At 43.2% G+C, this 26,937-nt stretch overlaps 1 protein-coding gene across 7 annotated transcripts in view; it reads right to left on the bottom strand.

Moving 5' to 3' along the window:
* PPIP5K1 (diphosphoinositol pentakisphosphate kinase 1) overlaps positions 1–23,149 on the bottom strand; it is a 37,686-nt gene extending 14,537 nt beyond the window's left edge. Inside the window, exons 1-28 of one of the 7 annotated variants that reach the window (XM_044665083.1) lie at positions 23,003–23,149; positions 21,876–22,071; positions 21,429–21,519; positions 21,127–21,212; positions 20,704–20,858; positions 20,453–20,554; positions 19,682–19,843; positions 19,411–19,532; positions 19,157–19,258; positions 18,828–18,914; positions 18,637–18,712; positions 18,395–18,504; positions 18,213–18,295; positions 17,853–17,984; positions 17,550–17,671; positions 17,063–17,245; positions 15,889–16,030; positions 15,456–15,679; positions 14,991–15,118; positions 14,665–14,779; positions 14,370–14,477; positions 13,702–13,818; positions 13,409–13,573; positions 9,359–9,449; positions 6,230–6,355; positions 5,534–5,596; positions 1,797–1,979; positions 40–171 (exon numbers count right to left, since the gene is read on the bottom strand). In XM_044665083.1, coding sequence (XP_044521018.1) covers positions 40–171; positions 1,797–1,979; positions 5,534–5,596; positions 6,230–6,355; positions 9,359–9,449; positions 13,409–13,573; positions 13,702–13,818; positions 14,370–14,477; positions 14,665–14,779; positions 14,991–15,118; positions 15,456–15,679; positions 15,889–16,030; positions 17,063–17,245; positions 17,550–17,671; positions 17,853–17,984; positions 18,213–18,295; positions 18,395–18,504; positions 18,637–18,712; positions 18,828–18,914; positions 19,157–19,258; positions 19,411–19,532; positions 19,682–19,843; positions 20,453–20,554; positions 20,704–20,858; positions 21,127–21,212; positions 21,429–21,519; positions 21,876–22,071; positions 23,003–23,149 — 3,550 coding nt within the window. Of the gene's footprint in view, positions 1–39; positions 172–1,796; positions 1,980–5,533; positions 5,597–6,229; positions 6,356–9,358; positions 9,450–13,408; positions 13,574–13,701; positions 13,819–14,369; positions 14,478–14,664; positions 14,789–14,987; positions 15,119–15,455; positions 15,680–15,888; positions 16,031–17,062; positions 17,246–17,549; positions 17,672–17,852; positions 17,985–18,212; positions 18,296–18,394; positions 18,505–18,636; positions 18,713–18,827; positions 18,915–19,156; positions 19,259–19,410; positions 19,533–19,681; positions 19,844–20,452; positions 20,555–20,703; positions 20,859–21,126; positions 21,213–21,428; positions 21,520–21,875; positions 22,072–23,002 lie in introns of all 7 variants that reach the window. The other 6 variants (XM_044665085.1, XM_044665084.1, XM_044665086.1 and 3 more) reach the window with 6 other exon arrangements.
* Positions 23,150–26,937: the final 3,788 nt, after the last annotated feature.

Raw genomic sequence — 26,937 nt, 5'->3', positions numbered from 1 at the left:
TTGAGGAAGAGAAGGAGGGGTCAGAGGGAATCTCCATACCTGCAGATACTTGGGCATCTGTGTGCCGTTGGCAGACCGAACTCAGAAACTCATTCACTTGACGAAGGGAGAGGGCATTGTGCAGAGTCTCCAGTGGGTAGATGGTGGGCACCATGGAACAGCCTTCAAATCCTGCCATGGGCAAGATTTGAATTAAACAAAGTTAATAAAAATTCCCGCAGAAGACACCTAACCAGGCCTCAAGGAAGCTGGGAAAATGAGTCCCTACGGCACCTGGAAAGTGAGCTATCTCTCAAAAACTAATCTCCCTGAGCCCCTAGAAAAGTGAGATTCCCAAAATTACTGGGAGAGGAAATTCTGCAAAATCTTTTAAGCTTACCTTTCTTCCTTCAGTCCCCCCAGACAGCCTAGTCTCCCCCAAAACTTGCCTCTAAAGACCCACAGTTGCCCTACTCAGGAAAGCCAAACCCACGAATGCCTAATTTAGGAGGTTACTGCAATTCTGCTTGAGTCAACTCCTAAAGTCTTCTGGAAGAAAAAGATAAGTGTAGAGCAAGATCTGACATGAGGGGAGATCACAGGATTGGGAGGAAGTAGAGGATTCTAGAGTTGAAAAGGCAATGGAGAGTAATGTTCAGGGTCTTTTAGAGTGTATGGGGGTGGGCAGGTTGGGGGAAATGGAACATGCAGATTCAGGAAGTGGGTAGAGGAGGTGGAATCTTTAGAAGATGAAAAGAGCATGCAGTACACACAGTTCAGCCCAGCAAAACCACATGCATGAGCAGGCTGGAGGGTGAGAGTTCTTCCTTGGTTAATTTCCATTGCATCAAAAATCCCTTCTTTGGGAGGCTTCAGTCCTATGAAACTCAGTTTCCCAATCAGAAGAATGGATTAGGTTCCCTCCAAGGAAAACCACTTTCTTGCCCCATTCCCAATAATTTCAACATCAGTCTCCACACCCACCACCTATGGTAGTAACAAGAACAAAACTACTTTTGTGATTTTTTAACCCTAAGGGTTGAGGACAGGCAAAACTCCCCTCTTGAAAAACCAAATATCCCCCTAAAAACTATTTAATATAGTCCTTCTCATATATTCTCCATATATCCCCAGGGGTGCAGGAAGGAGACTAGCACAAAAAGGCTCTTGCAACTCCAATCTCCTGTTCAATAAACTGGACCAACTTTGTATCTCAAAGGACTCAGTCTTCTCTTTGCCACTCTCCCTTTCCTTCTCCCTGCTTCTGGCCCTGCCCTTATCCTAGGCCTTACTAAGGAAACCAAGGAAGACACTTTCCAACAACTCTGAGCCTCCCTATTTTTTTTTCCCTACTGTGCAGCAGTAATGGCAATAGTGTCCCTCTCTCTGACCTTGGGTAATGTGCTTTGGCTCCTTAGATAAAGGGAACAAGTGGTCCAAGGGAATTTTCTTTTTTTTTTCAGTGAGGAGTCAGAGAGAGGAGAATTTCTTTCCTTTCTAGAGTAAAGGATGATAGTAGGGAGAGAAGGAATTCTGGTAATAGAGGGAAAGAAATTGCTGAACAGATTTAGGGAACAATAGTCTGAAGATCAGTTCTAGGAGTAAGGCCAATAAAGAGAAGACAGAAGAGGAGGCAGCAGGGTTAGGGGGTGGAGGAAAAAGAGCAGCCAATGTTACAGTTACCAGACAGCCTGACCCAGCACCATCTAAGCTGCTCAATGCACCATCAGATAGCCTCAGGGAAGGTATAGGTAAATAGGCAGGCTCTCCTGCTAGGACAGCAACAAGCAAAGCAGCCAGCTGGGTGGAGAGGGTACCGTAGAGGCACTCAGGATCATCCTGGCCTGAACGCAGCCAGTTCCGGAAGAGGCGAAGGTGGTAGGAGCACTGGTGCAGGTGATGCGCCAGCGTGGCATCCAGGGAAATTGGCCAGCCCCCTGGGCAGTCGGAGGAGAAACTGCGCAGCAGCTGGACCACAGGGTGCTGGTCATCCAGCAACTCTGCAGGAGGACAGAGCCATAAAGGAAAGCAGAGACAGAGAAACAAGAGGGAGAGTGAGGGGGGCACTGGCTGAGAAGGAGGTGGGGTTGGGACCCCAATGTATGTGGGCTACCCAGCTCTGGTAAACATGGGCTAAAAGAGAAAGTGGGATGGATGTGGCCACAAGATATTCTCCAGCCAGAAAAAAAGGGGTGGTCGGGCATTACAAAATGAAGTCTGAGGAGAAAGCAAAGACTTGAGGCCCCTGTCACACCAGCCTCCCTTGGCCCATCTCTGTGAATTTTTTTAAAAAATGACTGCAGATTTTATTCTCAGCAGGGATGAGCTGGCAATGGCATCTTGGCACAAGCACCCCTGGCCTTGATCTCTGCTGGGCAGCATTGGCAAAGGGCTGCTACCAAGACCAGGGGGTTCTTGAGGATAAGATGGAGGTAAAGAGGGCCAAAGGTACATAGAGGAACAAGAACAGGACAGTGAAGAGTATCATGAAGTTGTTGAAGCTGGAGCAGGAACTATTTTTAAGGGCTCAGGTCTGGTCTCTCCCTGCCATATTCTGGGAGAACCACAGTGAGGTCCAGAAGACTGGGCAAAAAGCCAAGTATAGGAACACTGACAAACCATGGAACAGAGCCCATCATGTTTCAATAGTCACTGAATAAGAATATACAGGGTCAACTGGTATTGCTGGTTGCATGATATCATGACTCCAAACCACCATATCCCCCCCAACCAGGAATCAGTAAGCCAGATTTGAAGTTCCAGGAGCCACTGCAGAGAAAGAATCAGCCAGTACTGAATTCATTACCATGGGCCAGACTTCGGACTATTTTTCATTTTTCTTCCTCCAGCTATTAAGTCTGACTGCATATAATTCAGCTAGTGGGTAGGAGAGTTTCAATTTAATTCCACTCATGTACTGGCTGAACATTGATTCTTATTTTTGATGAATTGCTTCTTATTGATTGCTGTTCTCTGTAATGAGGCTGCAAAGGACTGCAGTCAGGGAAGGACCCAAAAGGAAGGAGAGGGATCAGAGTTGGGACATATTCTTGGAGGAGATCATAGGTTTAGAGGCCCTAACTGAAGGGATGGGCAAAGATGGCGGGGTGGAGGCTGAGCATAGGGCCAGATAAAGCAAATGTGTGAGTCAAGCATGAGAGTTCAGGCTTGTGATGCTTAGGGGCTCATACTCAGGATTCACAGACTCAGTCTTGCACTGGAGATTGATCTGAAGAGCAATGACTGTGACCATCCCCAGAAATCCCAGGTATTTATCTTCACACACTGACAACCAATGTAACCATTTCACATAGTCCTGGTCTCCTCTTTCATGATATCTTAGCTTCCTCAAATAGGTTCAGATATTGGTCTGATAATTGACCACATGCATGGTCAGGTTTGCCCTAATCCTGTGGTGTGTTCACATGATTTGCCTGTCTTGACAAGGGACCAAGAATTTAAGACTAGGATATTCAGAGGCAGAGCTAAGCCATGTACTACCCTCACATTTTAAGGAAGAAAGAAAGTAGTTCTGCTTTCCCACTAAATCTAAGTTTTCCAACCATTGTTTTGAAGCCAGAAATTCTGATGAGGTGATAGATAGTGCTAGGCATACACACATGTGTTGAATGTGCTGCCTTGAGCAACAGAAACACGTGTCTCCTCTGCAACTGTGCTATCAGCCATGCGGTCTTCTTACCAGCACTTCAGGGAAGTCCTGGAGGCCAGGAGTGGAAACTAGACTCTCTACTCCAACTGCCTTCCCTTATTGCTACCTAATGGTTATCAAATTCTAAGATCTTCTTAGCCAGCATAACTTCTAAGCTCAAAGGCAAGAAGACTAGCTAAGGCCTTAAGAACTCTGAGGAGACAGGCAAAGTGGGCAATTAAATGGAAAAGAACATGTCAGCAGCCCTTTCCTGTTTGGTCCTTGAACTCTCTCCAACCTTGTTGCCTTCTCTGTGGGAAGGCTGCCACCTCAGGCTTCAAGAAGAGTAACATAAGATACTAGACTTTATTTTCTGGTTTTGGAGAATTGTTTTGCCTTTGATTTAGAAGCTTCATACTTTGAAGATGAGGTACCTTGGGGTTCCATACACCAGGAATGTGAATTCTAGGTTTTGCTCTAGATATGATCATGATTCAGAAGACCTAGGAAAGTTCAGAATTGGCTCCTCCTCAGCTACATATTCTGGCCTGGCCTCTATACTCTGAGTAGGAACACTTCTGCCACATTCTCAGGAGGGTAGAGCATGTTCTGACTGGGAAAGTATGGGTTCTCCAGCCCAGAAAGAGAAGGCAGTAAGGCCTAGTATAGATGGTGAGACTAGAGAAAACAGAGAGGAAGGTCCCAACACAAAGACCTGCCTGTGCTTAGGATCACATTGGCAAAAGAAGTGGACTAAACTGGAAGCAGGGGTCCAGAACCAAGAGGTCCCGCCAGGTAGCAGGCTTGACCCTAATTCCTCTAGAAGGTCTTAGCCCTTAGAAAGAAAGAGATTATGGCTAAAAAAATGACATTTACTTTAAACATAGATCCAGAAGATAAAAACAAGCATACCTAAAAGGATTACACTCCAGGCTGAGATGCCACTCCCTTCCCGACCTCCTCCCATCCAGGATCCCACAAAGAACTCACAGTTTGACAGTCCTTAGATTGGTGCCCCTAAGCCCTTCAGGTCAGGGACCTGTAGTCCTAGCTCTTCAACAACCTTGGACACTGGCTTAATCCCTCCACTTCCAGATTCTTTGGGCAGAGTTATGTTCTGGGTAAGCTTGGGTTGTATAGAATGGATGCAGATAAACTGAGGGTATAATACTGCTCCTTTTACTCCTCCCAGTCTGACACCAGAACTTCCTTCCTTTCTCCTGACACCCCTCACAAACCACTCTGGGTTTCTGCCTTCCAGGCCCAGATGCCAGGTTAGTAGCAACATAAAGCAGATGGCAAGAGCACAGGAACCACGCAGCACACATACAATGGTAAGAAGAAGATGGGAAGAAATTCTGTACCCCATGGACTGAAGGTATGGAGAATAGGAATGAGTGGGGGCCTAGGGCACAATCTCCAAACAGAAATGAATTAGTCTTTTCTCCTATACACAAAAGGGAGTGAGAAACATTAAAAGATCCAAGTTACATGAGCAGAAAGGGAGAAGGAAAATGGTGAAAGAGTTTAGGTATTATATGGTATTTTCCCTGAGGATGGGAATAATTTTTCATATTTGCACAAAGCCCCAAATTGGATATGTTGTGAGAAAGGGACTTAAACAGAATTTCAATGATGATGGTGACAAAGATGACAATGAGGATGATGGTAATGGAAGGTAAGACCGAGACTAGTCAAGAAGATAGGACCAGTATGAGATGTACACAGCCAAAGTGGTCACAGTCAGAACAAGAAAATATTCAGGCAAGGGACTCAGTGAGGGACACGCCAAGGTGTCAATAGCACAGGAAAAGAGGAGAGGTCAGTGCCAGGGGTCAGATGTAAGTATCTGAGTCAGTGAAGGTGGTATGATGAGGAATGACATCAAGTCAGAAGCAAACGTACCGTTAGTCGGATGCTTTGCAAACGACACAGAAAATCGCTTTACAGCCGGGACAGACAAGAACTCTGAGGAGAGAAGACATCATGGGGATTATGCCTGCATCTGTCCCTTCCTCCTACTCTAGAATCTACCTACAACATACCCTCTTGTACTCTATACCCAAACTTGACCCTTTCCCAACTACCATACAAATGCTTCTCTGACCATTACAAAAATCTTTCCCCTTATATAATCTCTCAAGGAGAAATCATATCCCATTCTTATCCTAACCCTACTCCATATATCCACATCTTGGGTCTGCTCTTATGAGGAAATCAAGTCCCAGTGGGACTACTGGTTCCTACCCCAGGATTCTCTACATACCTGGTGCTTTCCTACCTCAGCTGGATCTTTTGAGGTTCCAGCCATATCTGTTTCATCCCCTCCCTACTACTCATTTTCCGTCCCTATTGCCTAGAGTACAAGAAAGAAAGGGTACAACATAGAAGTAGAATGATCAGAGTGCACTTGGATAGCTATGTGGAGTGAAATGAACCTAATTATTAGCAAAGGAGTACTTCTTTCACCCACAGAGTAGGCTACTGTTGCTGCAATGTCCTCTGGAAGACTAAATGGTTCCTAAGCCACGGGCTCAGAAGGGAGATGAAGGGGAGATGGGCTGGGCTAAGGAAAGGGACTACTGCCCCCAACCCACGTACCATCTCGGTGCATCAGGCTGGCAGGTGGGAGTTTTTTGCCATGGCTGCGAGCGTAGTCCTGGAGATTCGGGGCACTGGATGAGCCACCCAGCACTGTGGTGCTGAACAGCCCTGTGCACTGTGAGCCTGCAAAGCCGGAAGCATATTAGCAGCCAAACGAAGTTGCAACTACTACACACTTGACAATAACAACAACAAAAAAACCAGATAGGGCAAGGCCATTCATTCATAGCTGCCACACCACACACATACATAGCCTTTATTTGCCACATACTACTATACTTGGCAAGTTAATGAAGGAGAAGGGCCTTGCATGTAGGCCCTTGACAAGGGAGAAAAGTTAATATTCCATGCAATTTAGTCATTTTAGGGGAGTCAAAAGCTGTTTGGAGGGATAAATTATTCTTTGTCCTCCTTCAAATGATTCCCTAAAATGCCAGGAAGAAAGCTTCTCCTGGATTCTCCATACCTATTTGATGCTCCCCAATACTGAGAACAGATCTTGGGGCCCCCCAGGCCCTTAGAGGCAGAGAAGAATTCTGGATGAAGCCAGAGATCAGATCCCAGAGTTAATGGCTCCCTTCCACTCTCCTCATAAACTTTCACCTCCTCTGCCTCCCCAACCATGCTATAAGGGCCTTAAATTTTCCCCAAGAAAGGAATCATGGAACTCAAATAATTTCAAAGCTGTATGGAACCTCAGAGATTACCATATGCAGCATCTTTCTTTTTCAGATGAGAAAACTAAGACCTTGAAATCTTAGGTTCAAGTGTATAGGTTTCTTGACAGCCAGTTCAATTCCATCAACAAGCAAAAAGAAAGTTTATTCCTTTAAATGGTGTAAAGCCCTCTATCCATTTAAAATGGCACATTTCTCTTACCTCTCTCCTTCAAAAAAAACAAACTTATAGGGCACTATAGTGAGATCTAAGCAAAGAACACTGTATTGAATGCCCATTATGTAAAGAGCATCACTCTAGGCAGAGGGGCACAGGAAAAAATAGTAACAAAAATAAAAGATATGATTACTCACCAAAAAAAGGTTTATTATCAATCAATAACCATCTTTGTCTAAAATCAATACTTGAAAGTCACATGTATACATGGTAGGGACCCATATAGCCCTAGGAATTATATGACTTTAAAGCTGAAGGGACCTTAGATATTATCCAGATCTTCAGGCCAAAAAGGTGAAATTTATTTCACAAGATTAGAGAATAAAAGTGGTAAAACTGGCAGAGCCTAGGTCTTCAGATTTCTTTACAACTTGTTTTTCCCTTTATAATACTTTTCTGTTAAAGGAGAACTTCAGGGGTGAACCTTAGAATCCTAATGTCAAAACAGAGGAAAGACCTTGGTGAAGTCCATCAGATACATGATCTCCAAAGGGGGGGGGGGGGGGGACCAAGAAGGGCCTCTACTCCTAAGACCTGTCTGTCCCACAATGGAAACAAGATACCCCTAGATGGTCCCATCTTCTACTCTGGATGGATTTTATGTCCCACTTTAATGAGAGGATAAACTCAAGCTACTGGCCAAATCCTATGATTGGCAGCTCACATCACTATACTTTGTCAAAACTTCTGACTTGTATTTACAGGAGATATAATATCAGATCTGTTGGGAAATTCTTGAGTTTCCCTCGAATCTATGGGATCAGGAAGGGAATCAGGGGGAAGGGATCAGGATCACAGGGGTAAAAAGTCTACCTAGATCAAGGAATAAAAGAAAGTAGTTCAGAGGATAGACTCTGTTATAGTTCTCAGGAGCAAATACAAAACTTTGTCAGTATCATATCCCCAATACGATTTGTTTGCATCCCTCATACTTGAAACAGGCCCTATGATGAAGGCCCTAAGAAGATAAATGGATTCTGATCTCAACAATTTCTGTTCTTCCTCCAAACAAGTTGGCTCCATTTCCAGGTCTCATTGGCTCTGTTGCCCCATTAGTCATATCTACTCTACTGGTAGCAAAAACTCTAATCCTTTTCCACTCAGCCTTAGGGTAATCTCTGGGGAGTTTTCTGGGTCCTGCAACCTTATTACTCCTACCTTCTACCTAAATCTAGTTTCTTCTCTTCCTTCTCTGTGATATTACCACATTTAATAGGGCTAAATGCCTACTTATTCTCCTACCCCCATCTACTCATCTGAGGGATTGGCATCTCTTCTAAGGGAAAAAGTACCTCACACCACATTATCTATACTCCACCTTAAAGAGATTTTAGATGCATCTTTCCCAATAAGGAACAGTATAGCAGTCAACAAATGCCATTATCTGATGCTCAGTTCATGTTGTAGCTTATTTTGGGCCAAAGTGGATTCCAGAGACAAAGACAATGAGTCCAGACAGGGCTAGGTAAATGAGACTAAACAGTTACCTTGCATGGAGATCAGGAGACCAAGCTTAGAGATTCCAAATATGTGTTCCTGATACCAAGTTCAAACTACTGGCTTGATACTGAGACACATGGGATACTGAGTGGCTAGATCTCCCTTCTACTGCCCAACATTCCTTCTTCCCCACCTCCCAAATATTAAGATTCTTTCTAAGTATCCTTTAGACCTATGGCATCTCTAAGAGAAATTCAAAGGTTGCTTCCCTCATATCTCCCCCCTTCCACTTACTGAAGATCTTCATATGAAAGAAGTACCACCCCCATTGCAATTTCATCTAGGAGTCATCCTTTACTTTTAGGAAGGAAAAGAAGGGAATAGAGGATAGGAAGAAGATGGCATAGGAGTTGGGAAAGAAAAAGCAGGATTAGGGTTCAGGAAGATGGTCTTAGCTCTCCAAAGAAAAGATGGGATAACTAGAATTCCAGGTACTCTTGCTCAGAGGTCTCTTACTGATGATTCTGGTGGCACGGGGTCTCCTACTTTTCTTAAGGTCCAGTTTGGACTGGAGGGACTGAGGAAACCAAGGGAAAGAGACTGAGAATCAAGGGAGTGATCTTTCACAAATAGAAACCAGTCACTTGAGATCAAAGTACACTTCCAATCAGTTCCATTCCCAGTTGACAACAAAAAACTTGAGTCTACCCAATTCTCAGGGTCAGGATTGGCTGTAGACATAGGGCAAACCTCTCTACCCAACACTAAAGAACAAAGGTTGGAAAATCATACCCAGGCCACTTTGCTTCATTTCTGTTGGGGGGCGTGAAGACTGGAATAGACGGTAACTACCGGGTCGGGAAGATGAAGTCTCAGATAATACCTGTGGGAAAAGGATCAAATGTCACCATCTCTCTACATATGTCAGAAAACTAAAACCCAGGTCCTAAATCTTTGGTTCCCTGTAAAGTCAAGTAGTTAATATCAGAAGAGCTGAAATAAAAAAGGTCATCTGTGGGAAGATGTGGCAGAAAGACAGGTATGCAGAGAAAGGAACTGCCCAGCCTGCCCTCCCTAATGGAAACCACTTGTGTTTCCTTGCTCCATAACTACTTCCATTCTAGCAAAGAAACAATCATTCTTTCTACTATAGTGTCCCAGGACAGAAGAGCTCCCTGTTTCCTATACATTCCTTCGTAAGATTCAGAAGATTTGCAGGAATAGTTCAGTCCGAAATAGAAAATAGTCTATGTGACCCCTCCCCCATTTTTGTATTGATGACTCCTTTCTACCATTTCTACTTACATAGGAAAAGTAGGAAGTTCAGAGGAATTGTCCTACAGCCATTCCTCTAGTTCCCTATTCCCCACTTTGTCTAAACCCTACTCTACTCATTGTCTTATACCTAGAAATTAAAAATGGATTTTCAAGTAGACTATATCCAATCATTTCTTCTGAGGACCATGCCCTGCTCCCCACACCCCCCAAGGAGGTGTGCTAAGCTCCCAGGATCCAAGTGTTAAGAGGCAGAAATTGGAAAAAGAAAAAGAGATGTCAAGAGGGACCTGTACACAGGATGCCAGGTAGGCAGTGGGCTGTAGGTCAATGACTAGAAGGAGCCAAGGAAGGTCTCTTGATCTCCATCAGCACCATCCCCAAATGGGGATATGGTTGGCCTACCTCTGCACTACATGATCATGACCTGCAAGCAGACTAATAAAGAGTCAGTCATGGGGGCAGCTGGGTAGCTCAGTGGAGTGAGAGTCAGGCCTAGAGACGGGAGGTCCTAGTTTCAAACCCGGTCTCAGCCACTTCCCAGCTGTGTGACCCTGGGCAAGTCACTTGACCCCCATTGCCCACCCTTACCAATCTTCCACCTATGAGACAATACACCGAAGTACAAGGGTTTAAAAAAAAAAAAAAAAAAGAGTCAGTCATAGGGCTACAAAGGCCATCCCTTAAACCCCACAGCATCTGCAGAGCAAAGTTAGTTAGAATTGGATTGATAAACTACTTAAGATACAGATGGTATCAGAGTCACATATTCTACAACCTAATATAGACATATGAATATGGATAAAAAGTAAAATCCAAGTAGTAAAATGTGACAGGATTAAGTAGCAAGATTATATAACAATAGAGAAAAGGGGTTTCCTTTAAAATTAGAGAACATGCCTGGGTAGGCCAGGAAGAGATTGGTCTTTCCTAGGCAAAAGGTTGGATGGGGGTTAGGGCCGAAGAATCCCTATAGGTTCATAATAAGGAAATTAAATTATTGATAATCAAATGAACGTGTTCAAACCCTCTAATGACAAAAGAAACACAAATTCAAACAATTCTGAGATACCATCTTTCACCTATCAAGTTGGCAAAGAGAGTTAAATTTGATAAAATTAAATGCTAGTACTGCTTTGGGAAAACAGGCATGCTTTTTACTCTGCCAGTGGAGCTATGAACTGGTTTGATTCTTCTGTTAAGTAAATATGCAGCATGGTAAAAAATGAGAGATAGAAAGTAGGCTTTGGAGTAAGGAACAAGTGGGCTGAAAACCCTCTGACACATACTACCTATGAATTATAGATTCGTCTTTAACCTCTTGGTGTTTTAGGCAATAAAAACTAGATAGCAAATAAGTGAATGACCTGAATCAGTGGAGAGAATTTCCAAACCAGTCTACATTAATAAAATCACAGGTTGGGATGGCATTAAATAATATAGCTATAAAACTGTTCTTAACTTTTGGCTCCATCATTAGAATTATATAATAAAACTGTTATTGACATAAAAAAGACCCGCCTGTACAAAAATATTCTGAACAATGATATTTTTAATATATAAAAATGGTAGGGGGGACCATTTCTAATTAGGAAATGGCTAAACAAACTGTGGCATAAGATATGAAGATACTATTATGCTATAAGAAATGACAACTATGACAGAGACCTAGAATTCAGAGAAGCAAGGAAGACTTAGATGTGCTAATGAAGAGTGAAGTACACAGAAACAATATGCACCATGACAACAATGTAAATAGAAATGACAATCCCAGATAATAAGGAAAAAGACTTGTACAAAAATATTCATAGCCATGCTCTTTGTGGTGGCAAAAAATTGGAAAATGAGGGGATGCCCTTTGATTGGGGAATGTTTGAACAAATTGTGGTATCTGGTGATGATGGAATACTATTGTGCTCAAAGGAATAATGAACTGGAGGAATTCCATGTGAAATGGAAAGACCTCCAGGAAATTGATGCAGAGTCAAAGGAGCAGTACCAGGAGAACATTATATACAGAGACAGATACACTGTGGCACAATTGAATATAATGGATTTCTCTACTAGCAGCAATACAAAGACCCAGGACAATTCTGAGGGATTTATGAGAAAGATGCTATCCACATCCAGAGAAAGAACTATGGGAGTAGAAACACAGAAGAAAAACAACTACTTGATCACATGGTTTGAAGGGGCTATGATTGGGGATAAAGATCTTGATCAATGACACATGTAAAACCCGGTGGAATTGCTCATAGGCCACAGAAGTGGAATAGGAGGGTAGGGAAAGAACATGAACCATGGAACCATGGAAAAATATTCTAAATTAATTAAGTAAACATACTTATTTAAAAAAAGGACAACCTCACAATGAAAATCTCTGAATGCTATGAAATTATAATGGTTTTCAAGAAGAGTTTAGGAAATGAACCTCTATCCCTTTATTACAAAGGGTACAAAATTATGCACATTATGTTATCAGACATGGTTGATATATTATATACTTTTTCTGGACTGATTTTTTTTCTCTCTTTATTTTAAAAAATCTTTGCTACCAGCAATGGCCAGCTGGTAGTACAGTGAATAGTTCTGGGTATGCTGTTGGTAAGATCTGAGTTCAAATCCAGTTTTCAGGCACTGTGTGACTTGGAGCAAGTCACTTAACTTGTTTGCTTCAGTTTCCTCATCTGTAAAATAGGGATAATAATAGCAACTATCTCACAGAGTTGTAAAAATCAAAATGAGATAATATGTGTAATAAAATACTTAACATGGAGTCTGGCAAACAGTAGACACTACATAAATTTTCCATTAAGAAGAAAGGGAGGAAGGAATATTTGGAAATGGGACATAAAATAAAAAAATTTAATAAAAATAAGAACTTTAAAAAATAAAAAACATGAAAAATATAAACAAATATTGAAAGACTTATATGAAGTGACAGAAAGTGAAAAAAGCAGATCTAAAAAAGCAATATACACACTGACTACAACTATGTAAATAGTGACAGAAGTAGCAATAAAATCTGGATAAATAACACAGAAAAGAAATTACAAAGGCACATGAAAACAGGAAAATTTTGTTACTATTTTGTTAAAATTAAAATATATGTTTTAAAAACAAATTATAAATAAGTTTATACTTTCATGTTTAATCAATTATAATTTTTTTCTTGTATGTCTTAATAATATTTGTGTTTATCTATGGATGTTGAGTATATTTATATATTTTTTAAAAGCTGTGAATGTCATACAGGAATGGAAAGTTCCCCTGCGTTATCCTCTCAGTTTTAAAGATGTGGCCTTTCCTCCTATTACCCAGATGTCTTCTCAATCCCGCATCTCAAAATTCCTACCCTCTTCAAAAACACCTCTCTTGCCCTTCTTCACTAGGATTTCTCTAGCCTCAAATCAGTTGATCTGGAAGAACTCTAGAGGTAAGGGTGCATTCTCTGGGATCAGAAGGCTAAGAACACTCTGGTAACATGGGGTAAGAGGTAGATACTGCTTCAGAGCAAATATCCAAAGTGTCCCTTCCCTATCCTTTTCCCTCTCCTCTCCCCATTACCTCCATAGAGCCAGCTTTACGGTTTCGGATGAGTGGAGATCTTCTTGGAAGACCAGGAATCTCAGGAGGCTGGGGTGATGTCTGCAATACCCGGTCTGGTTCATCTCGACCCCTACTCCGGCACAGGTTTTCCATACTGCCTTTGTCTGTCTGTATCTCCTCATTCTGCATCACATTTTAAGAGAAGAAGTGACTTCCCTCTCTATAACCAGCCCCTTCATTTTCCTGCCACCAACTCTCTGCATATCTCTGTCTCCCAGGTTCTGAGAACCAGATTCCAGCACCCTTCCCACCTCAGAAGAGGCTGGACGGAAGCCACAGCCAGTGGGGGCACTGCCGTCCTCTTCAACACCTTTCACTCCAGGGCTGAAGTGCAGTTCCACATGGAATCGCTCCTCTGATGAGGGATCCTAGGGAAACCCAACAGATGAGAGGATATCAAAGGATGAGGTGGTAAAAAGCAGGGTAATGATGGTGGACAAGTTCCAAGAAGAAAAGCTCCTAGTTCTCAGGCTTGGAGGTCTTGTCTCTTTTATTGTAAACCCTAGGCTTAAGGAACCCTCTTTCCCCCAACCTTATAATGTTCATGTAACTCAACTAAATAGAAATATCGTTATTTCTCTACTCTCATAGGAACTTAGACTTCACTTAAAGAAACACTTATGATGCTTAGAGAGAAGGATATCTTATCTAGATCTTGTTCTCCTCCCATCCTAGTGCTGGAACTAGAGGTCTAGAGGCTGGGTTCCAGGTCATTCCTTCTGGCACTATCTATTTCCAGAACTAGTTCTCTACTTAGCAGAAAGCTCCTATCCTGGATCATTCGGTATTTTGTAATCCAAATGATCTCCTACATTGTGGTCCCCAGATCATGGGGATGGTCAAGGACTTCTTTCTCTGAGCAATGTTTGGGGGTAATAAGAGTAGATCTTTTCCTGATCCTCCCCTGACATCGCCTCACCTGGGTATTGTCTTCATATAGCATGATAACAATCTGAGTCATGTAGTTGAGCTCTGAGATGGCACTGAGATAAGCCAGAGCCCTCTGCCACTGAGCATCCTGGGATTCCTAACAAATATAAAAAAGAGCATCTCAGAGTTTGATATGAGAGAGGAGAAAGAAGGAAAGGGATGAGCCTGAGGCTGGAATGGGGGAGGGCCAGAAAACACAAAGAAAGGCTTGCATGGAAACCAAGGAGGTCTAAAGAAAGGAGCTTCTTAAGATGATAGACAGGTGGGAGTCAAAGGGTCCTTACATCAAGAAGTCCTCCATAACGGAAGACACTGAGCAGGGAATGGACATGGCTCTCACTGGTGAAGTAGAGACGTGTTCGGACATGGCGGCCTGGGGAAAGCACTCCTCTGGAGTACCTGAGAAAGTTGCCTTGTCATTTATAAGTATGTACTCATTATACCACCTCTCCACTGTCTCTTTCTTTCACCTCTAAACAGGACTTCTCCCCCATATTTGGAAGTCCTCCTGTGCCCAAGTCCCTCTAACTATTCCAGCTTTTACCTCCTCCCAATCACCCTTTATATGCCTCCCCCACCCCCATTCAGTATCCCCTTAACCCTCCCTCACAGGGGATGAAGCTTGTTGACAGACTCATCTTCGTGGGTTCGCTGTAGGTCAAGCTGAATCTTCCTCAGCAATGGGAGACAAAAGCCCACAGCAATCTCTAGTTTCTCCTCCCGACTGATCCCATACTCCTAGAGAACCAGAGGCTAAGTAAGCACTCAAGGTAACCTGTAATCTTTTTGCCTCTGCCCACTCCCACTCCCCACAAAGCGTGGCACTATCCTTCTGCCTTTTTATCATTTCTGGGTCTTTCCTCAAACCCATTATTACTCCCACTCCACATGTCACCAAGATTCTCAACTCAGGCCAGAATCCTTTGGTCTTACTCAGAGTCTAAGGGCACTTGTAGAGTGTGATTGATCATTGGAAGAGGGCTGTAGTATTTCATCCAATCCCACTCTCTATCTCTAAGCTTCCTCTTTCCTGCCCGCCCCTCCATTCTAGTCATGAACCATTTCCAGAACCAACCTGAGGAATGACCACATCAGCCAGCGCTTTGGAGAGTCTCAACAGTTCAGCTGTCCCTTGGAGCCCCAGGCTCCCATTGTGCTGCACATCATACTTGACACAATCATAGATGTCAGGGATTTTGCTGATATCAAAGCGTCCACTTTTCTGCCGAAAGTCACGTTCCAGCTTGCTCCAGCGCTGCAACATCAACTCCAGAGTCTCGCTGTGGTACAACTGCAGGTCTGAAGGGAACAGGAAAAAGTCATATTATGCAAAGAGCCCTAACATGAGCTTAGGACTATGATTTGGGCCATCACGACTATCCTGAAGAGAAACAAATTCCAACCATGCAAGGTCCAAGGAGAAACATAGGGATGCCCCAGGCACTCAGAGGAAGAAACAACAGAACCATGATAATATCCTGGAGGGAGATGGCAGTGCTCTTACCCACCTGCTGACTTGGGGTCCTGCAGTCGTTCCCGGATCTGGTACGTGAGGTTCTCAATCAGGGAAAATACCTGGTTACAGATCTCCACAGGATTCTGAATTATGGCCATGGAGTTGAGCAAGGAAAGACTGCCAGTAGGGGCCAGCTGAGGGAAACAAATACAGAAAGAGCATGATAAGCTCAGGGCCTTTCATCAAATCCCAGGATTTAGATAACCACAAAGCAAGTGCATGCTAGCTCCCTACAATTTTTTGGTGGAAATCTATATTAATAGCTTATTTATGTCTATAGATGTCTATTATCTATAGACACTAGCCTGAGCTCTCCATTACCTGGAATAATTATGGTCAGTAAAGGGGAATGCAGGGAGGGAAGAATTTGAGGTCAGCATGAGTGAAGAAAGAATTGGCAGTAAAAGCAATTGTTCTTGGTCATGTAAATAGGCCCTACTCAGGTATGGGGAAAACTCACACATCCTAGAATTTTCAATGTCTAACTTGTAATAAATGGTGCAGGACGGAAAAAAGGAAAAGGAATCAACTTCATCTAACTGGATTCTTAGCAAGATGCAAAGAAGTAAATGGGGCCTCATTACATCCTGGTCAAGAGAAGAAATAGAGACACTTACCCCTTCTTACCCCAATCCAGAAAAAAATCCAGCTATCCAGTCCATTCAAGTTCCCCAAAGAATAACAAAAATAGGAATAGTGTGGGGAAAAGGAGGGATGTTGTTCAACTTCAATTTGGCAGATGGTTTCTTTACCAAGGTCTAGGCTAACCCTGGAAGTCAAAATGCCCTGGGATAGGATGATTCTGGACCAGTCCTGAATTATAGAATGGGACTTAATTCCTTTAACAGGCTAGATTTAGAACTTTTCCTTACACGTAACACCAAGGCAGATGTAGGTCCTCTGCCTTGGTTCCAACCTATAAAACAAATATAATGAGTCCACCAGAATGGTTCCACCTCAAGACCCTGAGGCATTCAGGGCCACTGGGAGAGAAGAGGCAGTGCCTTGAGGAAACCCTAGGACTCTCCAAATGCCAAAAGATGAGGACAGGACACCTAACCAGCTTAATGTAGTTAGTGAGTGATAACCAGAAAGGGATGTGGATGGTATTATCAATGGGATCTAAAACAGGATATCTGGAGGATAGGATAAAAGGAAGCTCAAACCTGCTCGTAGTCTCCAGGGCCAAAGGGTGTATCCTGTTGTAGAATGTGATGTAGACGAGCTTTCACACGGTGTTGGCAGCTGCTCAAAGAGTCACCATCACTGTCCAGAAGCCCATTCATGTTGGCACTCTTCACCATTTGTACCAGGATAGGTGTCAGCTCCCCCTCCAGTGCCAGTAATCCCTATGACAGGAGCCATGGGGAGTGGGAGTGTTGTTAATCCCCTCTTTGGGCCAGCAGCCCCGGTGGTGGAGGGATATAATGGGTCTAAGGGGCAATGGAGAAGACACAGAGCTGGCTTGGTCGGGGCAGGAATGACCTTACCCCCCCACCTCCTCTTCCCAGAAGAGCAGAAAGGGGTCCAATTCAGCCACCAACCTATCCTTCTGAGGTGAGTACCCCAAAACCCTGTACTTCATTAACCCTCCATATAAATTAGCAGCTTTTCCAACTGCCACGTCCATGACTTTGGGGTTAGGGTGGACACCTTGGCAAAGGCTGCAGCCGTCATCTGTACACGACCCTCATCTGAAGCATAGATCTTGAGGTCATGGCGGTAAGTGCTATGGAGCCGTAGAAGCCCACAACCAGGGAAGCCAGCATAGTCCCCTGGGAGTGAAGAGGACCACAAACAGACATCTGTCAGGATCCTAGGGCAGGGAAGAGGGCATTTATTCCTTTCCCCCTTCAACTTTTCGTTGCCACAGTGATTTTTTTTCTTTATCCCCCCAGCTTACATAACATTTATCTTGTTCCAAACCTATCATATGTTTACTCTCAACACACTCACCCTGGCCCCCTGGATACATGCAACGAAAAGCTCGTCCCAGTTCCTCAGCCTGGACCCGGCCAGCAGGAGTTAGCTCCCCACCCCACTTCAACACCAGTAGCAGAGATGGGGCCAGGGTCTCCCGATGTGGATCTAAGGGTAGAAGAAAGTAATGTAATAGGACTAGGCAACCTTTTCGGAACATCTAAATAGAACAGAGTGAAGGTCTGGATGTTAACCTCAACAATTCTGAGAGGAAGAGGCCTTAGCCTCTTAGGATGAACCTAGGAAAGCAGGAAAAGGTAGTAGGGCAAAGAAGTGGTGCTATATGGATGTAAGGAGCTAGAGATTCTGAAAGCTAGAGCGGGTTGTATATCTCACCTTGCTCCTCATTAGAGACCCTGGTTCCATGGGGGTAGTAAGTCAGCTGCACCTTCCTATTGATGCCTGAGAAGTGACCATACCTGCCAGGAACAGAATTCATTGTCCATTCCAATCCCAGGACACAGTCTCCATGGTTGACAGTCCTTATCAGACTCCCTCATTCTCACCCCTCTCCTTACATCTCTAACACAGTCTTCAGCTGCTCCAGTTTTCCTCTTTTCTCTTCAATCTCACCACTAGGGTCCTTCTCTAGCTCTCCCAGCAACAGCCGAGTGATGTCCAGCACCTCCTGAGAAGGGGGGAATAACAAGATGCGTTCACAACTCTTGATCAGTCACCCCATCTATCACTTTACATATTTCAGACTCATATCCATTCCTCCTATAGGGACTGCCCTCCTCAATCAGGTTACCCACCCTACCTGCAGCTGCTCTGGCCTTTTCAGTTTCAATTTCCCAGTTTTGTAGCCACCATGTTTCTCAAACAGTGCAAAGAACCTGCGAATAAGTGGGTGAAGGAAAACCTAAGTGAGAGAGCCAAAGACTATGGGAACAATTTCTCTCTATCTCCCTTCCTATCTTCTCTATCTCAATATATGGACCCTCCCCTTACGTAGGGTGTGTAACTTCCATCTTCATCTTCTGTTTGGGAGTTCTATCCCCATGACGGATGATGGCAATGACACAACGGAGTTCCATCCTGGAAAGAAAGCATACGTTAGTGCAGCCTTAGGCAGCAAATCTCTTCATGACTTCTTGGGAGGGAAAAGGGTTCTATGTGCCACTATGAATGGGGGGGTTTAGCTAAGGAAACTGCCTGAATGGGATCCACTTGTCAGTCAACAGAGAGGTAGTGGGTGCTTATCAGTCAGTCCTAGGAATCCCAAGCCCCAGATATTGCTGTAGTTAAATAGCTACAGTTTGTTTTTTTCTCTCTCTCACATGGTGCCAGATGTGGTAGGGACAATGGGAATGTCTTCAGCCTCTGTGGGAATGGACCATGGAATCTGAAACTGGGGGGCAAGCTCCCGCATTATGGTATTCCTAGAAAGAAGACACAGAAAAGTAATGCAACAAGCTATCTCATAATGGTAGAAGACAAAACTGCAAAAAAAGGTCTCTGTTAAATAAGGGGGAAAAAGGATAACTCCACTCTTACTATGACTTCCTCTCACCCAAACCAATGTCTTCCATACCCTAGGATCTTGGCACAGTCATCATAGTATTTCATTGAATTCTTGACAAAGCTGAAGCCATTGACATCACAGACAAAGGAGTGACCATTGGCACGGAGAAGGTCAAACCCACAAACTGTTTGCTGGGAAAGTAAAGTGAAAGATAATACTAAGTTGGAGGAATAATTTCTTCCCAAATTCTTCATGCCTTTTCCCCTTCCTCTCCATCTTATTCAACCTATATATTCCACTCACCACCAACCCCATCCCACCACCTTGGATCTTCCTTTACCTTGAAAGCAACACAAACTTTCCTGGCCACTAGCTTCTCCATGGCAGTCAGCATGACTGGGTATCGAATCTCCTTCCCTTCACTGTCCCTTTCCACCTTTCCATCTAAAGCTGGAGACTTTCGGGCTTCAGCATGGGCATAGTCCGGCCCCACAGTATATACCTTCAAAAACATATGATTACCAAGAAAATCCATATTGCACAGTTTCTTCAATAACATACATACTTGAAGAGATTATGGGAAATCACTCATTTTAAAAGAGGGAACTATCAGCATTATGTTTAGGCTTAGAATAAAGATCCTGAGCCTACAAAAATCAACTTTCATTAAACTAAAACTATAAAAGCATAAGTATAAGGATGCTTTGCCAGGACCCCAATATTATCCTCCACTTTCTATTTTTAAAAAAACAGCCCCATTGTGGTATATCAAACGCCTTCATATCCCTATTTTGCAAATGTTTTAAATCTAATATCTCTACTCCTTACCTTGCAATTTCAATACATTACTAAATCCAACCTCAGTTTCTATCTTATATACCCCATCCTTAAGATTCCCAATTCCTCCACTCCTCCCACCCCAATAACATCTGTGTGTGACTTTGGGTAATCATTTAATACTCAGAGCCTCATTTTCCTCATATATATAAAAGGAAGAAAATGTATTTCTAAAATAAGAGAATTAGACTGCATGGCCTCTGAGGTCCCTTCTACCTCCAAAATGGTATGATTTATGTAACTTGTATACCCACACCCTTCCCTCCCCAGCAACCTTGACATCAGTGCCATCTGTGGGCATGAATTCCTCATAGATGTAAGATCCAGTCTTTCGGACACTGCTTTCAGGGGAGTATACACTGCTTCGGCTGCCAATCTGGAAAGGAAGAGGATAAAAAAAAAACCACGTGAGTTCATTTCACCCCAACACCATTTTTTTCCTGAATCCTTCAGCTTTTAGCCCACAACTCCATCCCTATCCTTCCATCTCTCTGCCCCACCCCATATCCCTAACTGCCCCCACACCTTACGAAAGAGGCGCTGGCTCCCCCCACCAGCTGTGCTGGGATAGTAGATGTAGACGTTGTGATCCTCAGCACTCACTGGCTTCTCCACAAATGGTTTGGGAAACACAGCTCCATTCACCTCCACCTGGTCCTCACCCTCTATCAGGTTGCACTCTGAGAGGTAGAATATGGTCAGTCTTGGTGGACCTTGGATACACCTCCTCTACTATTCAAATCCCCCAGCGCCTCAATCTCTACAGTCTTCAAAACCACAAGTCTTGCTTCCTAGGCACCACCCGTAGGCCCTATCCCAAGACCCCTGACCATCCCATATATACAAAAACAAAAGTCCTAATTAGCTGATTAATAGCAGAAAGTCTGAAAGGCATTGAGCTAGGTTGAAGCCCAGAGGACTGGGCAAAGAATGGGGATGAATACTTACCCTCTGGTCGGGCAGGGTCACGATTAAGCACAGCATATCGAGGCAGATCAATGCCTTCCTCTTGCAGGATTCGGTATACTTCCCGCCTGAAACCCCAAAACTATTAGCAAGAGGAAGCATGAGTGGAAGGAGAGAAGCAGGGGGAAGGAATGAGAGTACTGAGGCACCAGATGAGAGAGAAGCAAGTTTTTGTTTCTGGTCTTCCCTTAAATGGATTCCCCAAACACTGGAGGCTAAGGTCTATGGGTAACAACATGGAAAGCCCAGTCCCATATATCTGACTGGACAGTAGGAAGCCATACCTGTCCTGGATATAATACTGCATAGTCAGATCATTGATGAGGAAGGGATTTCGGAGCTTGGCATAAGCAACTGCTTTGTCCAGGGGAAAACCTAGCAGAAAGGCAGAGGCCAAGACACAAACATTATAAAAATTAGAACTGTCAGTTTCCATTCAACCCTTCCATTACTAACCCCATTACTAACTCAGACCCAAGATCCAAAAGATCCTTTGGAATTATTTCTAGGGCCCAAATCTTCTGATGGTTCTAGAAGCTGTAGAACTGTCCTAAGATCTGGAGTGTGTAACACCCACCCAAAGATGGCCTTTTTTTTCAAATGTGTCAGAAGGACCCCCATTCACTGTCACTTTCCCAATGAGATGAAACAATGAAGGGCCAATTCTCCCAGCTCTTAAACTTCACAATTCCCAATCACATTCTGCATTTTTTTCTCCACAAGACCCTCACCTTTGGAGTGGAAAGAGATGAGACAGTGACAAGGTGGCCAATTCTCCACAGGCTCATTGAGGATAACATCCTCACCCAGGATAATCACAGTTATGTAGTCAAAGCGGCATAGTCGTTCTAGGATCTGGGTCATTGGCTTGGACTTGGACTTCTTGGTCATGGCACAAATGCCAACAATGATCTGCCTCTCGAGGGGCTATAGTGTAGAAGATGTTATCAGAAATCCTCCATACAAGATAGTAGGCCATCCTAAGGATACAAAACCTCCCCTTTTGCCAGGACATTGGATTCCCCCATATATAAGCTACAGGACATGGTCAAACCTAGGAACCAGTGTACCTATTCATGGCTGTATATCTTCTTCCCACTCCTAGACAAATTTAGGGACTCCTGCTGTCCACAGAATATTGTCTTCTCAATAGAAGCACAGCAGGGTATTTCTGTGACCTGGTATGAGGATACTCAGATACCTAGAAACTCCTAGGTTCTAATAGAGTCCTTTGGAGAGGCTCTACAATGAAGTACAAGGTATCCCTTTATATCATAGGGGTTAAGGGTGTGGTATCCCAATGATCTGAAAAACCCACATAAAATTTTTTGGCCCTTCCTTTGTACCAGAGAAGTCTGAAATTTTTCTTTTTCTATTATGAGGTATTTACAGTACTTTATATGCATTTATGAGTTACTAAATTTTTCAAGGTAGCTCTATATTTCTAGCCTTTGCATGCTATCTGCTGGGGTTTGTATTTTTTCATAAACTTTAACTTTTTACTTATTTTAACTTGAAAAAATAATGTATTTTAATGGTATTAAAAGATTTTATTATACAATACTATAAAATATTTTATACATTTCCTGAGTTTCTAAACTTTTTCTGTTTTGTCTGCTGGCCTTTGAATGTCCTCTGTGGCTTTTGCAAAACTTTCATTTAACTTCTTATGCTGCCTGTGATATAGCCACAATGTGGAAGGAATACCAATAGTTTGTTTTATTACTCTGTCATCTCTTGAATCAAGAAAAGAGCCAGGTGCCAATATAAGGCAGGCAGGATAGAGGAGTCATCATTGAATGCCACCCTTAGTAATAATGGCTCCCTCATTACACCTCTTTATTCTTCATGTACTTACCACTTCATCTTCTTCATCCTCAAGGAGCTCACTTTCACTCTCTTCCATACTCATGCCTGCTCCCTGGACGCCCAGCCCCTCATCCCCAGCTCCCACAAAGAAGCGGGGCGTGGCACTTTCGATCTCACTGGCCGTCAGAGACCACATTCCCACCAGGGGACCCACTCATCCCGATCTGCAGGAGACAGCATTTCATCAGCCCCCATGGTGGATAAAAGACAGGAATACTAGACAGGTAATTACAGGGGCAGTAGGGGAAGCAGGGAAACAAGACTGAAGAGATTATACTGAGACCATGGCATCAATATATACAAAGTGATGAGAAGTAGGAAAGAAAGAAGGAAGAGGCCAGGTGAAAGAAACTGAGATAATTAAAGGTCAGAAAGGTAGACAAAAGGAAATAGCCAAAGGTTATCCTGGAAATGAAACTATTTCCAGAGTCAGGGAGTTATAACCCTTATATTGTTGAACTTTCTTCAATTCTTCCAGAGGGAAAGAATCTTCAGTAACATAATAGGAGAAACAGCAACTCATAAGAAGGGTATTATGGGTGAGGGTAGAGGTGTGTTTCCTACTGAAAGAGAGATGACTGACCGACCCATTCTAGACTTCGAACTCAATTTGGAACTTTCCTAGTCCTCCTCTCCTACCCTCCAGTGCTAAGTTTAGGGATCTTTACAAAAGCTGAATACCAGTTATCATCACCTGAGATCATTATCCCCACTTCCACCCAGTCTCCACTGCAGGGTCAACTGCCCCAAAGCCTTTCACATCCTATCTACCATCTAACCATAGTTTTTCCAATTCAAAGAAATGTACAGAAGACTAAATGTCAAAATAAAGGTTATAAAACTATAAGGGAGATTGTCTATGGACAATCACATTTTTACCAATTATCAGACTGAGCGCTAAGTCTCTCCTCCCTCCCCTACATTTATTTCATCAGGGACCCTAAGCTTCAGGTATCACTGCAGAAGATTCTGCCTTGGACAATAGCCTACAAAAATTCTCAGAAACATAGCTGAAAGTCTTTCAAAATGGTATTATGGAAAGAATACTAGACTTGGGGTGTCCTGGTTTCAAATTTAAGCTCTGTCACTTTTTAATGTAACCCTAAGCAAGCCACTTACTTTATCTGAGCCTCAGTTTCAGCTGCAAAGTGGGGATACCCACAGGATTGTTATAAAGGACATTGGAAAATGCTATATGTGTTTATTTTAGCTTGAGAAGTTATATATTTAAATTCATCCAACTTCCTAAAACATTCTTAAGTCATTTGTTTTGATTTCATACCTTCCCACTACAGGTGCTGTTTTCTCTAATTATGCAATTATTATTTTTTTAAACCCTTAACTTCTGTGTATTGGCTCATAGGTGGAAGAGTGGTAAGAGTGGGCAATGGGGGTCAAGTGACTTTGCCCAGGGTCACAAAGCTGGGAAGTGTCTGAGGCCGAATTTGAACCTAAGACCTCCCTCTCTAGGCCTGACTCTCAATCCACTGAGCTACCCAGCTGCCCCTAATTATACAATTATAATTGACTTGTTCCCACACAGACCTCTTATCTTTTCAGTCTTCTACCTCCTTTTCCTATCCCCAATTATTATCCAAGGAACTGCATTTTTCTTGGTCTTTTCCTAGACCTTAAAAATATTTTTCCATTGCCTTCTATGTGTCTTGTAGATTGCCTCTATGCCTACATTAATTTTGTTATTATTCTGGACTCAGTGACCTGGCCTGATTTTCATGCCTTATAAGTATTCCCAAGTCTCTGTACAGTTCTGAATTTAAGCAGCTTAGATTTTTTTCAGTCCCCTCTGTTCTTTCTCTGCAGAACTTGCTCTCATGTTTAGGATTCTTCTGATCCTATGCACTTCCACCCATGGAGTCCCTTCTGGTTTTGCTCTAAATTCATAAATTGCCTTCTTGACCTCACATTTCATCCCAATTCCAGACACATGGTGTTGAGTTAAAGTACTTAGAAGAAGCTCCAAAAATATCAATAGGTCTGAGCTTGTTATTAATAAGGCTTTTGTAAGGGAATAAGTATATACTTTGATTATGTCAGGGTTTACTTAAAGGGAAACTTTTTATGATTAAGGGAGGGCAGCTAGGTTAACGGAGGACAGGAGGCCTGGAGTAAGCAAAGCAGAGGACTCATATTCTCAAATGCATTTGTGAAGAGCAAGATGCCTTTAAGATCCAATCAAAAGTAAACAAGATAAGCCCTGGTTAGTGACTGATGGAGTCTTATTAATTAAGGAAGATTACTTTTTGAGATCAGAAAAGAATTACCATAGGCTAGTGCTTTGAAATCTTAAGAGAAAAGATTTTTTTTTTTTTAAGTCCTTACCTTCTCTTAGAATTGATACTAAGTATCAGTTCCAAAGCATAAGTATGGTAAGGGCTAGGTAAATTGGGGTTAAGTGATTTCCCTATGGTCACACAGGGAATGTTAAGAGGCCACATTTGAACCCAGGACCTCCAGTCTCCAGGCCTAACTCTCTATCCATTGAACCACCTAGTTGACCCAGAAAAAAATATTCTTAACCTGAGGTTCAAAGATAGGTTTCAGGAGATAAAAAAACTTGGATGGGAAAAATGGTATCTTTACATCTAACTTAAGTTTAGCATTTACTTCAAATATGCTTGTAGGAAAGAAAACTTTATTCTGAGAAGGGGCCCATAGGTTTCACCAGACTGCCAAAAAGGGTCTTTGACACAAAAAAAGGTTAAGAACCCCTGCCTTTGAGAATTTCAAGGAGGAAAGAAAAGTGTCCATAGCAATGATAAGCCTGGGCTTGCTATGAAGGAGGCTTGTGTGAGAGAACAGACATATACTTTGATTACAGTAAGATTTACTTCTATGTATCTTTTCAAGAAGCTGGGTTCAGTATATCCCAGCCAAGGCCTCCCACGACCCTTCCATTGTCTTCCTCCACCTCCCCCAATATAAGATAGTAACAAAGAAAAGAACCTCAGACTGCTCTAGGCTAAAGGGCAGCCTCACTCACTTTAGACTGAATCAACAGAGGGGAAAAAAAAAGGTAGACTCCTCTCAAAGAAGCCTAGGTTTGGGAATTTGGGTTGGGGAGAGGGGGAGTGCGGCAAGGAAAAAACCTTGATATGAAAGCAGAATTGGGATTATGGGTAGCCAAGTTATAAAGTTATTGAGAATCACCACGAAAGGTACTTTTTATTATTGATTTTTATAATGCAGGGTTTTTTTGCAAGAAAATTCCATTCTCCGTGGCACATAAGTATTTATTTTGTGATAAGCTGCATTGCTACAATGAAGGTTCAAAGCCTCCCATAGAAAGAGGGAGGTAGAGGAAAGGGAGAGAAGGAAAGGGAGTACAGGGGTAGGAAACAGTGATAGGAGGAAGGGAGGTAGTGAGAAAAGGTGGGGGGTAAGGGTAGTCGAGTGGAAGCCCCAAGGGAGTTGGGGTAAATAAAAAGGGGGGGGGGGGGCGGGAATAGTCAAATGTAGGAAGCAATATTTTCTAAAAATCTTGTCTAAGGCCCCCAATGCCTTTTCACCGCCCTGACTCTAAAGCATGTCGGGAACTCTCTTAATTGGAATTTAGGGCTTGCATGCAACAGTTTCCAGTTAAAACGTTTCATGGGGTTTTTAGTGGATGGGAAGGAGAACGAGTTTAGGTTCTAGGCAGAATTCTCCCCGCCTCCAAAACAAGAAGCATCCCACGTTCTTCTAACATTCTTTTCACCCCAAGAGGGATTCCCCCCACCCCCTTCCCCACACTAACCTTCCCCAGATCCTGCCTGCCTCCAGAAGGCTCCACACACTCACCCCCACCCCCCATTTTTCCTCCCCACTCGCCCCGCGATTTACTCTCTCCCGGATCCAGAGAACTAGCAGAGATTTGCACCCTCGGGGCTCCACATTGACCACAGACGATGACCCTCGGACGACCCC

The sequence above is a fragment of the Gracilinanus agilis genome, chromosome 2 (assembly GCF_016433145.1).
Source record: "Gracilinanus agilis isolate LMUSP501 chromosome 2, AgileGrace, whole genome shotgun sequence".
Classification (NCBI taxonomy): Eukaryota; Metazoa; Chordata; class Mammalia; order Didelphimorphia; family Didelphidae; genus Gracilinanus; species Gracilinanus agilis.
This window is presented reverse-complemented; position numbering and strand designations above follow the sequence as displayed.